Source organism: Triturus cristatus, chromosome 3_2 (assembly GCF_964204655.1).
Source record: "Triturus cristatus chromosome 3_2, aTriCri1.1, whole genome shotgun sequence".
In the NCBI taxonomy this organism is placed as follows: Eukaryota; Metazoa; Chordata; class Amphibia; order Caudata; family Salamandridae; genus Triturus; species Triturus cristatus.
In genome coordinates, this window is record NC_140584.1 from 195,353,811 (window position 1) to 195,368,239 (window position 14,429).

Sequence of the window (14,429 nt, forward strand, 5' to 3'; positions counted from 1 at the left end):
AAGCTGAGTTAAAATAGGTTAAAAGTGGTCTGGGGTTGCTTGTGGTCTCTTCAGGAGGAAGCCTTCCCTAGCAATTCACCTGTTCCCATGAGGTGTAAGGGTCGTTAGCGATTTGCATAAAGTGGTTCTTTGTCTAGAGTGGCACAGTAGGTAAAAAATGTTGGACTGGAATGCGACCTGAATGATTGCCAGTGATTGAGATTAATTCAAACATTCCATCATCTTGTAGTTGCCATTGCTAATGGTACGCAGCCACGGGGAAGCTGGCACCTAGATGAAGCCTCAGGGACCACAGTTAAGGCGGTATAATAGCTGTAGACTCACAGTAATAGGCAGGGCCAGACTAAAAAGCTAAAACAGACCAACCCCATAGTGTACCAAACAGGAAGTGTTTGCGAGGAGGCTCTTCCTGTGAATATGTTTTGAAAAAATTGTGAACAAATTCTACATTTTTTGAGTCAGTTTAAAAAGTGCAATTCTTAACATTTATTTATGAACAATGTTTGTGAATAGAACTATAAGGCATACCATGTGACAAGTGAAATTGACAGCTGTGCAATTGGTTACGCGAGAGAAGTATATAGGCATTACTCTTCACACATTGAATTTATCTCCAGCACCATGATGATATAGCACCTGCCCTTTTCATTGGTGGTATTATTGCAAAGAAATCAATTCCTTTCAAATGTTCTTAGTGATGGACGTTTGCTATAAATGGTCGTGTGTGTGTCAGTAGCAGTGTCATTGCACTGGTTGACAATATTATCTAATCCTTATGTCCCATTACATATAAGAATTGTGTGTAACCAATCTCCTGCACATAAATGGAAGAACTGGCTAATGGAAAAGTGTGTTAGTTGATCCGCAGAGTGAAATAATTGTAACAAAGGTGTGTAGCACAATATGTTTGTATCCACTTTGCTGCAAAATGCATTTATTTCCAGGAAATCAAAATAAGTTAAATTGTCAACATCATCAACACAAAACTTATTTGTAGGTCAGAATATCGAATATACTAGAATTCACTTAAAACCTTTGTCTTTATTAAGATAACTTTTTTGTTAAATATGTAGAGATGGAAAAAGGAGAAAAACTTGAACTATTTCTTCACCATCACAAAGATTCAGTGTGTAGGTAATTCCATATTCTGGTGGTAACTAGAATTATTGTTAAATCGGGACTTAGGCGTTTTTCAGGAACCACAGCTGCCAAGTGTTTCACCTTGACATTCAACTTGCTTAGTGCAGAGGAAATGCCTGGCAGAAAACATACCAAAAAAGTGAAGAATAACATAAAGGTATAAGTCCAGAAAGACCGATCCCCAATGTTATTCCCTATTTATGAAGGTTGTCTCGTGATTTCACAGTATTCCTGCATCTTTAAAATACTGATGCCCAATGAGTTGATACTACAGAGTGTGGGGCTGCTAAAGCAGAAGTCCTGTTTTTCGTTATCAGGAACAAACTATCAGCATGTCAGAATAAGGACTAGATTGCATCTCATTGAAGCCATGCGTGACACATTCAACCAGAGGTTTTGTAGTTTTGCTTTTACCACCAATGCCCTCATCGCAAATTGCTAAGTAACCCCTCTGGGGCCAGTAGCTAGATTTGCCATTCCCCAAAGGGGTCATAAAATATGCAGGTACACCTTAACACAGGGCAATTTCATCTTGGGATCCCAGCTGTTGCAGCAAAAAATCTCCTGCTGTTATAAAGTATGCAGTAATCAATGTGAAAACACCATTTCCCATATGGTAATCACCCATATCCCCTAATAAGGAGTATTTCTGCTTCAGAGTTACCAATGCCTCTGATGTCTTGAACGCCATGGGGCGGAGTAGGAATGCTATGAGGATATCTGCCCATCTGGTAATGAAGCCCTATACATTGCTTAACAAATCTTTATGAAAAGTGTTTTTGCCCAAACTCAAGGACTGGCTGAATGATTCATGGGACTCAGGGCATTGTTAGTCCCAGCTTTAGCAACTTGAGCAGGGGTTGGAGGCCATTGGATAGTTGTGTGTAATAGGAAACTTTTAAGGCATTGTCTATGTCTCCTTTGACTTTGATTGGAGACTCTGATCTGCACGAAACTCATATCATGTATACGACCTCTAGCAGTGGAAGAATGGGAGGGAGAACTGCAGAGAAGGGGAGACGGTGGGAAGGATGGAAAGAGGTTGAATGAATGCATTAATGCAGCAATGGATGGAGAGGGACATGGAGGGATGGATGTAAAGAAAGATGGACAGTTGATAGAGGGATGCAGGGATGAATTGAAAGGAGTATAGTTCCTGGATGGATGGAGACAAGGATGAATGGTTGGACATAAAATATAGAGTGATGAATGGAAGGAAAGAAAGAACGTAAGATGGTAGGCTGGATAGAGAGAAGGATGAATGGAGAAATAGATGGGATAAGGCAAGAAGGGAGGAAGGACGGATGATGGATTGACAGTCTAACAAAAAGAAGAATGGAAAGAAGAAAGTTGGATAAAAGAAAGAAATATGGAGATAAGGAAGAATGGATCGATGGAAAAGGCAAAAGTATACATCGATGGGAACAGAATGATAAAAGAATGAACAAATACAGAAAGGATAGAGAGACGGAAGGACAAAAAACTGAATGAAGGGTAGAGAAAAGGAAGAAAAGATACGAAGAATTTCTGAATTCCCTCAGAGGTAGGAATAACTGTGAGGTTCTCTTGTCTTATTCGCTCAGTCACAGCTATTTGGCACATGGTTCATGGCACATGGCACAAGGTTCAAAGTTGGAGGGATTTCATTTTTCTTAACACCACTGTAAGTGACAGCATTCTGCTCTTTCAGAAGGAGCACATCCAGACACTAAGTAGTTCATTTGAGTCAAAGACTGCTATGACAACGGGTGCCTTTTGAGACCAATAAATACATTTTTGCTATGGGCTAAAATGTTAGTATTTGCATGGGCACAGAAGCTCTTCTAGCAATTACATTTTACCAAACCATGCCAAAAAATCACTGAAAAAGCCAAAAAAATGACTGACAACCAACGCCTGACCTATTGGTTTTGACAATGCTTGTTTCTTTGGGGTCTGCCACAGTTCCAAACAGGAAACCTGGCGCCTGTCAAAATCCCCCTGCCCTCCATCGACTCCTTTTAAGCACTCCATCATTAAATGATGCACCATAACTTTTTAAAGATTGTATATTTGTCCAATGACGTCGGTTCCAGTATAAACCGAAGAAACACCGCTGTCCTCAATGTTACAATGCGTTTTTCTCTTCTTAAAATTGTGCTTTTATGATTTTTATTGTATCATAAATCGAATAAAGCGGATTTGATTTGACTATGCGTAATAGTGCTTTGTATATCTCACAGAAAAGAGGATTTTGCGAAGGAGCGCATGCGTCCAAGCAAGACAAGGAGTGTTTCTGAAAAATCAGTGCTGAATGTATCTCGCAAAAAAAGACATTTGCAGCTGTTACAGCAAACTGCTCATCAGAAAGTAAAGGTATGCACATCTAATTTCAAGTAATTGTTTAGTGGTACATCCTGTGCTGCGGCCAGCGTCATGGCATATATTTAAATACATCTTTCGGTTTTGACCAACAGGAGATAGAGTACCAAAACCTGATATTCCCAGCAAATTTGTCAAGTCCCTATGCTGTGGCTACGGTTTTAAATCAACAACCTGGAAAGATGAAGGCAAAAGATCTGAGAGAAGGTAATGTAACAAAAGAGCCTTCATCTAATAGAATAAATATTAGCAGGCGCCATCTATGTGTATTTACTTTGATTTCAGCATAGTTTAAAACCAAACACTTGTACCTCATACCAAACATAATTGATCAGAGTAACCTAAATGTGTAGGCTGTGGATATGGAAGGTCTCTCGAAACCTAAACTGCTGTTAATTGTTCTAGGTTTTTCATTTGAAGACGACTTTAACACCCAGTTATTAATGAGATATTATGAAGAGTTGAAACCTAGCACTCTAAAAATCATCCACTTAAGATCAACAGGAGACTCCTCAAAGCACTTTATGTTCCAAGTGATTTCTTAATGTTTTAATATTATGTTTCCAAATATTCGTATTCCAAATGATGTTTTTTGTTAGCCAAGACCTTTAGGTTTTAGTACCAATGTGTGTATAATATACTTAATGATAGAAGCTTCCAGTCAGCGTTCTTCAGTCATTAGACTGTTATTGTGTCTGTCATATTTTTCTTCGCCCACCACAGTATAAGGCATAGAACAAAGGGTCAGCCCACTTCAGCCATAGACTGATTCCACAGGCATCCTCCTTCTCTTTCGCAAGGAGCATTGCTGCACAGAAAGTATGTCCCTTAAGTGCCAGGTACTACAATGGCAAGGTGTGCTTTTTGAGACAAAACAATACTTTTTGTTTTTTTCCAGTTTATTTCTATATTAGTAAGAAACTGGCAGCTCCCCCAACAATGTTTTTTTTTTTTTTAAACCGTGTTATGTGGTGCTATTTACTGTTTTTTATGGCACCTTTGTTCTGTCTGTTATGTTTAAATGCTGTTTTAAGCGTTTCCTGTTGACGCTCTGAGTTCAAGTCAGTTGCTGGCTGGGATTGGAGCGATCACTAGAGCACGACCACTGCTGTTCAACATTTTAGCAACAAACAAATAAATCATTTTAATCAACCTTCCTGTCTGTTCCTCCCACCTGTCACAGTACGATTTGGTGACAAGGATGAACCAAATCTGGTGTCTGGAACAGAACCTTCTTTGACTGCGACTCGGCCAGAAGCAGTCAGTCAGCTTTCCTTTCTGCCCTTGCTTTTGATCACACCTGTGACTTTGGTTTTATTGCAAATTGAATTTTTAATCTTGGCCTACGTGACTGTTTTTCCTTGCGCGCTCTTCTCTGCTCCGCAGCGTGCACCATAGTTTAGCACTGTTAACAGAGCATGAGGCACAAAGAACTGTGAGCTATAGCTCTCGCGTGCATAGCCTAATGCAAGAAGAACAGTGCGTTATCTCGTCACAATCTGAGGCATGGAGAACCATGCACCATAGTGTGCACTGAACTAACAGAGCATGCCGGCTGGGCACACAGCACGTACCCAGGAGCCGATTTCACTTGTATCCTAATATTTTGAGGAGGCATCCCACTGTGATCTAGCCCCTGAGAAACCATTGTAGCCAATAGGAAACTGCTCATTAGTGTGCACATTGGATGACTCTATCACTCCTCGATGCTGAGCAAAGATTATTGGATTAAACATCTTCTGGAACAGTGATGTTCACTTGTTTTTGGGAGTCTACAACTGCTTTTCTTTAACGTTGTGCTCATTGCGTGGCGTTTTGGCTCTTCAGTGGTGATTGGCTGTAGTCTCCCTAGAGCTTATTGGAGTAAATTGCCCCATGAGCAGTGGGGGTCAAATGTACTTTAGAGGCTTTCAGCTGTGTTCCCAAGTTTTTGCATTCATATTATGGGGACACAATGCAATTTTGCCTACTGCTTTTCTCCCTGAACCTGGAATACAAAACATTAAGTGAAAGCAATGGTTTAAAACTTTTGACAGCTATGTAAATTGCAATTGATGGTGTTAAATGTGATCGTATTATAAAACAAGCAATTCTTTACAACTGTTTGGGTGAATAAGGTGAAAGGATAGAAGCAGTGAACAGACTGTAAAGATAGTTCTTGGAAGACATTAGCATTATAGTGGAACGGCACAGGTTTTTTAAGTGTGGCAACAAGCGCATGAACCAACTGACAGATTTTTGGCAGAACTTTGGATTTTGGCTTCCATTTGTGCTTTTGATAGAAATTTTTATATTTATTTACGGGACCAAATTTTGATCAACTCTTATGACAGGAGATTACAAGAAAAAATGCTATGCTGCAGAAACCCTAGTCTTTCTAACACTCTGGAAATTACCGGGGTACCAAAAGATCTATCATGGTTCAAACACACCACTGAGGTTAATTCTGTCTATACTGTGTTCTCTAAATCTAAACCTGAATCTTGACCACTTTACAAGAAGAGGAAAATTGATAAAGGTAGTATCAATGTTAATAACGTGTTTTCGTTGTGGGTCCAAGACCCATTTAACCAATGCCAAATGTTGTCTTGCTGTTAGTAAACCTTTTTTAAAGTGAAAACAATGGATCACTTTGCAAGAGTATGTAAAGCTTTGCAAAAGGTTGTATCAGTTACTGAACAAGGTATGTCCTCTGATCTATGAGATGAGTTAGTAGAAACTGAAAGTAGGGTAGTTTTAGCTATAAAAATGGTGAACTCCAAAGATATTGTAAAGGGGGTGATCAGGTATGTACCATATATATTGGTGATGTACTGAAGTCACTGTGTATTCTGGGTCACTAGTTACCTTTGTCACCGATGCGTTGTATTTCAAGTAGTAGAGTCATGTTCATCTCTTGCCTCTTGACATTCGCAGTGTGGCATTTGGTGTTTTCTGTTTTGACATATTGGGTTATTTCAATCCAACATTGTACATAAAGATAGAGAGATCTTTACAAATGTCCATGTGGCTAATAAAGGTTACAATATTTTAGGGTGGAAGGATCAAAGCGAGTTTGGGATGGGACGGAGACAAGGTATAGCTTGCCCCACTTCCTTAGTAGAGGTTGGTTATTTTCAAGTGAAGTCACATTTTATTTTTAAGATAGACTAGGCTTGGTAAAAGGATTTTAACAAAGAATTGTGTTTAAAGATCAGACTTTTCGTCTGGTCAGTAAGGTTAGAAATGTTCAGTTGAGCATCAGAAATGAGTTTAGAGAGCATTTGAACCTGTTATGCAAAGATGGTGTCCTAGAGCCCATTGGCTCATTGCAGTGGATCTCCCTTATAGTGGTGGCAAAGAAAAGAACGGGGATTTGAGATTTTGTGTATATCTCAGATCCTTGAACAAGAACATTTTGGTTGACTGTTTCCCTCTCACGAAGATCCAAGAAATGTTATCTTGGTTAGATGAAGCAAAAGAGTTCTCAATGCTAGATGTATGATCTACATAACACCAAGTTGAGCTCTGTGAAGATTCTAAGTATCTCACTACTTTTAACACCCCATTTGGTGCATTCAGGTTTCTTCGTATGACATTTGGACCGGCCTAGGAGAGATCAGTTTTTCAAAAACGAATGTACAATTTGTTTGGGAATATGACAAGTGTGATAGCTTACCAAAATGACATCCTCATATTTACACAGTCCAAGCTGGCCATTTGGAAAGGTATTCAACATTTTACAAGACCTGGCCATTTACTAGTTTTGCAAAGGTATTCAGCATTTTAAAAGACAAAGATTTTACTGTCAAGAAAAGCAAATGTCAATTTCTTGTGAAAAAGATTGAATACCTTGGTCTTAGCATCTCAGGAGAAAGGAACAAACCTAAACTGAGTTTGGTTGAGGATATATAAGATTGCAAATCCCCAGAGGATAAAAATCAACTGAGATTCTTTCTTGGTTTGTGTGAGTATTACTCTTGTTTTATTGACTGTTTTGCAGTACAAACAGCACAGTTGAGATAACTGTTGAAAAGTGGATTTAAATTTAAGTAGGAGGATGAAATCTTCTTTTGAAGATCTGTAAAGTTTAATTGTCAGAGCTCCAGCTCTTCATCCTTTGTGTGATTATGTTGTTTCCACTGTTGCTGTTGATGGCAGTTGGGTGGATTAGTCCTGAGTCAGTTTGTTAGGGGAAGTTAGAACCCAAATGTGTTTGCGTCAAGATTCCTCTCGCGGTCATAAGGAAATTACAGCACTATTGAGAGAAAGGCATGTGTTTGGGAAGCCAGCACTATACAAAATACTGTGGTGAAGAAAGTTCTCATTGGTAACCGATCATAAACATGTGGTGCAGTTATTAAATGAAAAGTTGGTTTGTGAGAGATTATGGAGTTAACATAATTCACCCCACTCCACAACGGATGTAGCTCCATTTGTCTTATTGTGAGGAAAACACTCATCTAATGAGTTATGTCTGAGAATGGTGTTGGACAGTACATGGGTGTATTCTGAAGTTATATATCCGCAAGATATTCAGATCAGGGTGTAGTTGGCACAAACCAAAAGTAAGTCAAGATATGATTAACTTAAGAGAGTGAAGGATGTTTGTTTTAAAATGGGAAATTTTTTGAGTATCAGAAGGCCAGTTGGTGTGGACAAGAATAAATCAAAGTTTATCCTTTTACAAGAGTTGTGAGTGATTCCAAGCATGCTATTTTGGTGGAGAATGGTAAATGGTGGAGCAAGAGAAGGGCTGCTTTGAGTAAGATGCGTAGTGAGGAATTTTCACCCAATAAAATTGACAAAACAGAAATAAAGAAGGGCTGGTGGCTCGGTGATGTTGTTGGAGGTGTCAGCTGTGAGGTTTGGAGGGACACAGGAAGTTGCAGTAGGGTGGTTGTGCCTTCTGTGTCTTCTACTGTGGTTCCTGGACCAAGTGGAGAGGGTGATTCCTCTTCTGATTTTTTTTTTTTACTCCATTGTGGAGGAATAATCTTTGTTACCGGCAACTACGTCTTTACCTGCAAAAAAAACAGAAGATGGATGGAGTGCTGAACAATTCAAACATTCACCCCCCAGTCACAGATATGGGTTTAGTCCATCGTTTTTTTGCTCACCATGCCACCCCAGTTTGGACCCAGTCATAAGCAAATCAGTCTAGACCCTGCTCCCCATGGGAACAGTCCAGCCCAAACTGCCAGGCCAGGTCCTCCCTGGATCGGAAACGAGCATCCTGGGACAAGATTTGAGGTATCACCCCTCATCAGCCAGGCTAGCTAAAATGCAGTGGCACAGTGAGCACAAGACCCACATCTGGGAATATCCTTCCCACTTAGGGTAACCAAAGCAAAAAGAATAGATGATGAATGAAATGCTGAACAAATAAAACATTCATCCCAAGTTACAGATCTGAGTGTAATCCTTTGTTTTTTGCTCACCACGCCCCCCTAGTTTGGACCCAGTCATATGCAAATAAGTCCTAACCCTGCTCCCCATAGAAACAGTCCAGCACGAACTGTCAGTCCAGGTCCTCCCTGGACCAGATACAAGCATCTCACGTCTTTACCTGCAGCGTCTTACCAGATATTTGTATGATTATGTTTTATTCATTTTTTTTATTTTGTTTTCATTTATCCATAGTCCTTTGAGTTGTTGTAGTTTTGGCTGTGGGCAAAGGGTGGATGTGTGTTATGCAGTGATATTTACTGTGTTGTGGGGCACCTTTGTGCCGTCTGTTATGTTGGGATGTTGATTTCAGCATTTTCTGGTGACGCTCTGAGCTTGAGTCAATTGCTGTCAGGTATTAGAGCGATTGCTAGGGCATGTGTTGTTCTGCTTTCTAGCAATGAATATATCATTTTTATCAAGCTTCCTATCTGTTCATGGTACCCTTCATGACACCATGGCAAACAAAGTAAACTGATTGACTTTGTCAGAACTTTTTATTACGATGGACTCTGATCCGACAAATGTTTCATCCTTATTCTCAATACCACGACTCCCTAGCTCTTGCAAATGCCAGCCAGCATGTAAGAACCACGGTCAACCACAGCTATACCTTGGCCTGAAAGGTTTTAATGTATCACACAATGGCTAAATCAGTCATGGTGCTGTATCTAGTTGAAACTTGCTGTAGAAAGCTGCACATGAAGCCAAATTCATTGGCCTTGTGAATGCATGCCCTGTTTATGAGAAGCAGTGCAGGATTTCTTCCTAATACCAGTAAGTATGCATAGGCAGTGTGATATAACACATATGTTTTAGCATGCTGAACATTTGTAAAATAGTGTGAAAAAAACATTTCACTCAAGCAATTTGATTTCACTCAAGCAATTTGACCAGTTGTAATTTTGTTTCACAAATTATTCTGAACTAATCCCTAATTCCCTTATGCAGGGCTGATACAATCAAGTGAAGGACCGAGAGCAAGACAAATGAAAGAAGCTGCATTTGAACAAATGGTACACCAAAATGTCAAAAAAGAAGAGGCAAACCAGTTGAAATGGTAAGGAACAAAGTAGTCCAACAGCTGTTTTGGTATTAATGTATAGTTTCTCTTTTCTTAAGAAACATGTAAGTTAAACCACTATGGTTACAAATTTATCAGTTTAGATATAGGTCCATGTATCCCTGCATACATTTTTACTACATATTTTCTTATGTATCACAACTTTTACTTGGTGATCTAGTTAATAGTCCTTTGCAGTAAGTCAAGAACATTTCTAGAAAAATTAGCTTATTCTAGTTTGTTGAAAGGACACCTTTATCTCTTTTTATGTTACTTGGAATGGAATTCCTCAAAAGGCCGTGGTCGTCTTTTTTCTCCATCACATATGAACATGGAAGTTGGAACCATATTAGTATTCCTCTCGGTCTCCATAGGGTAAGGTTCTCAGATTTGTAAAGCCTCCCAATGCATAACCCATGCATAAGTCAGTCTTTTGAGATAGGATGGAGGAATGGCAAGGAATGGGGATTAGGAGGACTAACTAGTTATTACCTCCTTCCTTTGTTTGTTGAATGGGTATTGTGTACATAACACAGCAAAGTGCAGGTGTGTGATAGAAACAATTTACCTGCAAATATGAATAATATGTACCATTCGGACATTTAACGCCATTGACACATTTTTGGCAATGGTTATGTTAAATGCATGTGTGTACACACAGCACATAGCCTACTACCATTAACAGTGTGTGCCATCCAGTATACAGATGATGCAAAGAGGGGGAGCAAGCATGGGTTAGCTTATCCTGGTGCCAAACCCTGCCACCACTGTGCCAAATATAGCATTTTGGATCAAAAAGGATTTGAAAATGTTAACAAATATATGGTGGTGGAGTTCAAGTGCTCTAAACCAGCATCTCAGGATGTAAAATATGTTTTCTGGATCCACAGATCTTAGAACCTCAGGATAACCTACAATTATCTCTTTATTCCACACATGCTCAGTAGATACATTATTGTTAACAGCATTTCTCAAAACTGGTGATCATGCATTTTATGATTCCAAAACTACCCACATCACTATATGTTCTGACTTCAGCTTCCCATGAAACTTATGTGGAAAATGTTATTTGAGCTGGACCTTAGCCTCATTTAACATTTGGCGCTGTTGGCCAATCTCTCTGAAACTTCACAAAATCTGCCAGAATGGCCAAACTATTTTTATTGTAAAGTTGCCTACATTTGTACAGCATGTTTAAGGTTCTAAATTGCCAAACACTTCCTGTTATAATGGGAGTTTTATTGTAAATGTAACTATTTCTAACTTTGATATAAATATAAATATTGGGCTGGTGTGGAGTTCCTTGGTGTTGCATACATGAACTGGGTTGGTGGTTTAATGTTGTGATGTGTAGAGATCCTGGGAAATTAAGTTTATCATTTCTTGTGTATTGCTGCTATAAGAAGGATAACAATAGACTGAGTGTAATACCTGCCTCCATACCTATATGCCTTCTAGAAATCCAGAAAATACTAGCTTATCAAAAAAACACTATACTCCCTCCACAACACTTCACAACATTTTAACCAACTTCATAACACTACTCTTCACTCCTATCTAAACCACTAAACTCCACTATACAGCAAGACCTATTGCGTTGCCAAAGCTTGTCTGTTTTCTCAGACCTGAAAACTAATCAGTTTATCAAATGGCATCAGAGGAAATACCAGCCCACTACATCAACTGATAAATCGTCACAAAAATTACATAGTAAACTAAGAAAATGCTTAAATGCTCCTAAATCAAATTGTTACAATTATTCTAAAGCTCTCTAAAGAAGATCCATTTCAATTAAGTCCCACTTAATGGACACAGTGTCTTAAGGTTCCACAGAATTAATACCTTCATATACCGCTTAACTGATATTTGTTTTGACATTGAGTGCCAGAAAAAAATCCCAGGTGCTGTTAGCAGCATAAGCATCAACAGTATCAATGATGAAAACTAATTTTTTTCCGTAAATTTCCACAATGGTTTATCAATGTGTTTTACACGTTGTGGGCCCCCACCACTGCTCATGCCTGGATTCCATCACTATAATGTAGTAGATGACAAAACAGCAGAATATTTTCTTTGACGTGTCTTCCTTTCAGAACTCCTACTCCACTAGGATGAAAGAATGAAGATAATAACAAACGCAGATGGTATGACTGCAAATTTGTATATGTCTTCTACTTTTGATTTCAGAGAAAATAAATATTGCACAATGGAAGTTTTCACTCGGAATCGGTGAAACAATACCTACCGTGTTCACAAATGATGAGAATAAAAATATTGATCCAGACAGAGATGCATGCAAATACAAAAACATGTTCCACAGAGGAATTTCATGGCAAGCAGATGTTTGAAGGAAAGTCAGGAACAGCCACAAAAAAATGCTTTACAGAGAATAATTGTCGAAAGCTAATAAAGTCAAAAAGGCTTTATTTCGATAAAAAAGGAAATCGGAGAAAAGATCTGTTTTTTGGTGTCAAAATATTTAAAAGTGAGCAGATTAATAAATGGTCAGTAAACTGATGTTGAATTAAAACAATATCAACAAAAAGGAACGGGGACCAGGAGCTAATTATGGTCCATTGCCCGTGCTTCTAAATCGAGTCGTCAAATCAAAAAGGGGGGGGGGGGGGGGGGTCACTGTTCCGAAGGTAGGGGTGCCAAACGTCACCCACTCACCAAAAGGAAAAAAGGAAGAAAACAAGCAAAAGAGTGATCCTAAGTCTAGAACCCACTGTTCTGAGGCAAGAGCAAGTCTTGTCTCTTATTGCCCTCACACACCCTGAAGGATGTCATGCTTCATCATGGGGTTTTTGCTCCTCGTCGGGCCGGCGCTGCAATGCCCTACGGGTCCCCCAAAGGGTCGCTTTGGCGGAGATCTTTTGAGAACAGCTGTCAGATGACTGTGGGCATGTGGGGTGAGTACTCTATGCAGCGCCGGCCCGACGAGGAGCAAACGCCCGTTGATGAAGCATGACATCCTTCGGGGGGTGTGAGGGCAACATGAGGCAAGACTAGCTCTCCCCTCTCTTTAGTAGGTACCTAGACCTAGGAGGCCCTACATTCTTCTTATCTTCTCTTTCTCGTCTTTTCTCTCCCCCATGCAGCGAATGGGTAACATTTTGTACCCCACTACTGGAACAGTGGCCCCATTTTTTGATTATATATAATCCCAGGACCCACATGAATCCTTTCAATTTCCCTATGGTGGCTTCCCCTTCTGCCCTGGATCTCATCCTGTCCAAATGTGTATTTAGTACCAAATTGAAGTCTCCACCTACCACGGCCAGTGGTCTTCCAATAGAACAGCACCCACATGTTGTAATGTTGCTTGCTGAAGGCCGAGGGGTGCATAGTCATTGATCAATAACACTATAACACTGTCTCCCACATATTCTCCCAGGGCCGCAGTGTAACACCATTGTGTCTGCCCATGTGCATTGCACATGAAACTGTAATGCCTTCCTAATCAGAATCATCACCCCTCTCGAGCCTGAGGATACTGTGCATATCCTATCGGCGTATACCTCCCCCTTCCCATGCTACAGTGCTGTTCACCAATAAGGTGTGCCTCCCGCAGATACACAATGTCAGGTTCATATCTATGAAGAGCGCTGAGTATCATACTACTCTTGGCCTTGTTACCAAGCCGTTAACATTCCAGGTCAGTAGCGCCAGTGCTTGAATCTCAGTCATGGTGAGCATGTGCTTCCCACCCCCATAAGAGACATTTTCCCTGTATATGAATGATCTACAAACTCCTCCGGCCCATGGTGTGTTAAAGTGTTGTGGAGCACCCCTGATCCTAACTCTCATCACCCTACCTTATTGTGTAGTGATCATAAAACTAATCCCCCCAACTCATAGTATGTATAAACCCCAAACAAAAACGATATTAAACAAACTTATGCTACTCTAGCTGGGCGGGAGCCCCCGGTGTATGGTGTAGGGCCATCCATTGTTCAATGCCCCACTTAGGCAGTCTTTAGTTCATAGCAAGAAGCCCCCTGTAACCACCAAAACTCCCTCACCCAAGAGCCGTTGATGTTCTTGCCAGACCTTGTCACTGGTGAAAGCCTTTCCAACCCCATGTGGTCAAACGTCATTGGTGTCACCAAGGGCAGGTGGTCATCGTCTGTCTCTAGTTTAGTCTCAGTTTGTTCTGAGCTGCTGCAACTCTGGACTTTCTTGACAGTTTGCTCTTGAGCAGCCTTCACCAGTTCTTTGGTTGGTGTAGCCACACTGGGCCGCCTGTTGTTCCTTTAACCGGACGGCTGGACGGCCAATTGTCTCACCTCCTTCTCCATGGCCGAGCATCTCTTAGTAAGTTCTTTTATCTACAGCAGAACAACGCCCAGTTGATCCTCAGAATCTTTGACCCTTCTATTAGTTTCCTATGATCGTCTCTCAGCAACCCCACCTCGCCCACCACTGCAGCTTTTTT

The 14,429-nt window shown here is 40.3% G+C and overlaps 1 protein-coding gene across 1 annotated transcript in view; it reads left to right on the forward strand.

The window, feature by feature from the left end:
• Positions 1-14,429, forward strand: part of CFAP221 (cilia and flagella associated protein 221) — a 563,252-nt gene that overhangs the window by 196,702 nt on the left and 352,121 nt on the right. Inside the window, exons 9-11 of the mRNA XM_085646788.1 lie at positions 3,363-3,495; positions 3,597-3,708; positions 9,880-9,988. Coding sequence (XP_085502914.1) covers positions 3,363-3,495; positions 3,597-3,708; positions 9,880-9,988 — 354 coding nt within the window. The remainder of the gene's footprint in view (positions 1-3,362; positions 3,496-3,596; positions 3,709-9,879; positions 9,989-14,429) is intronic.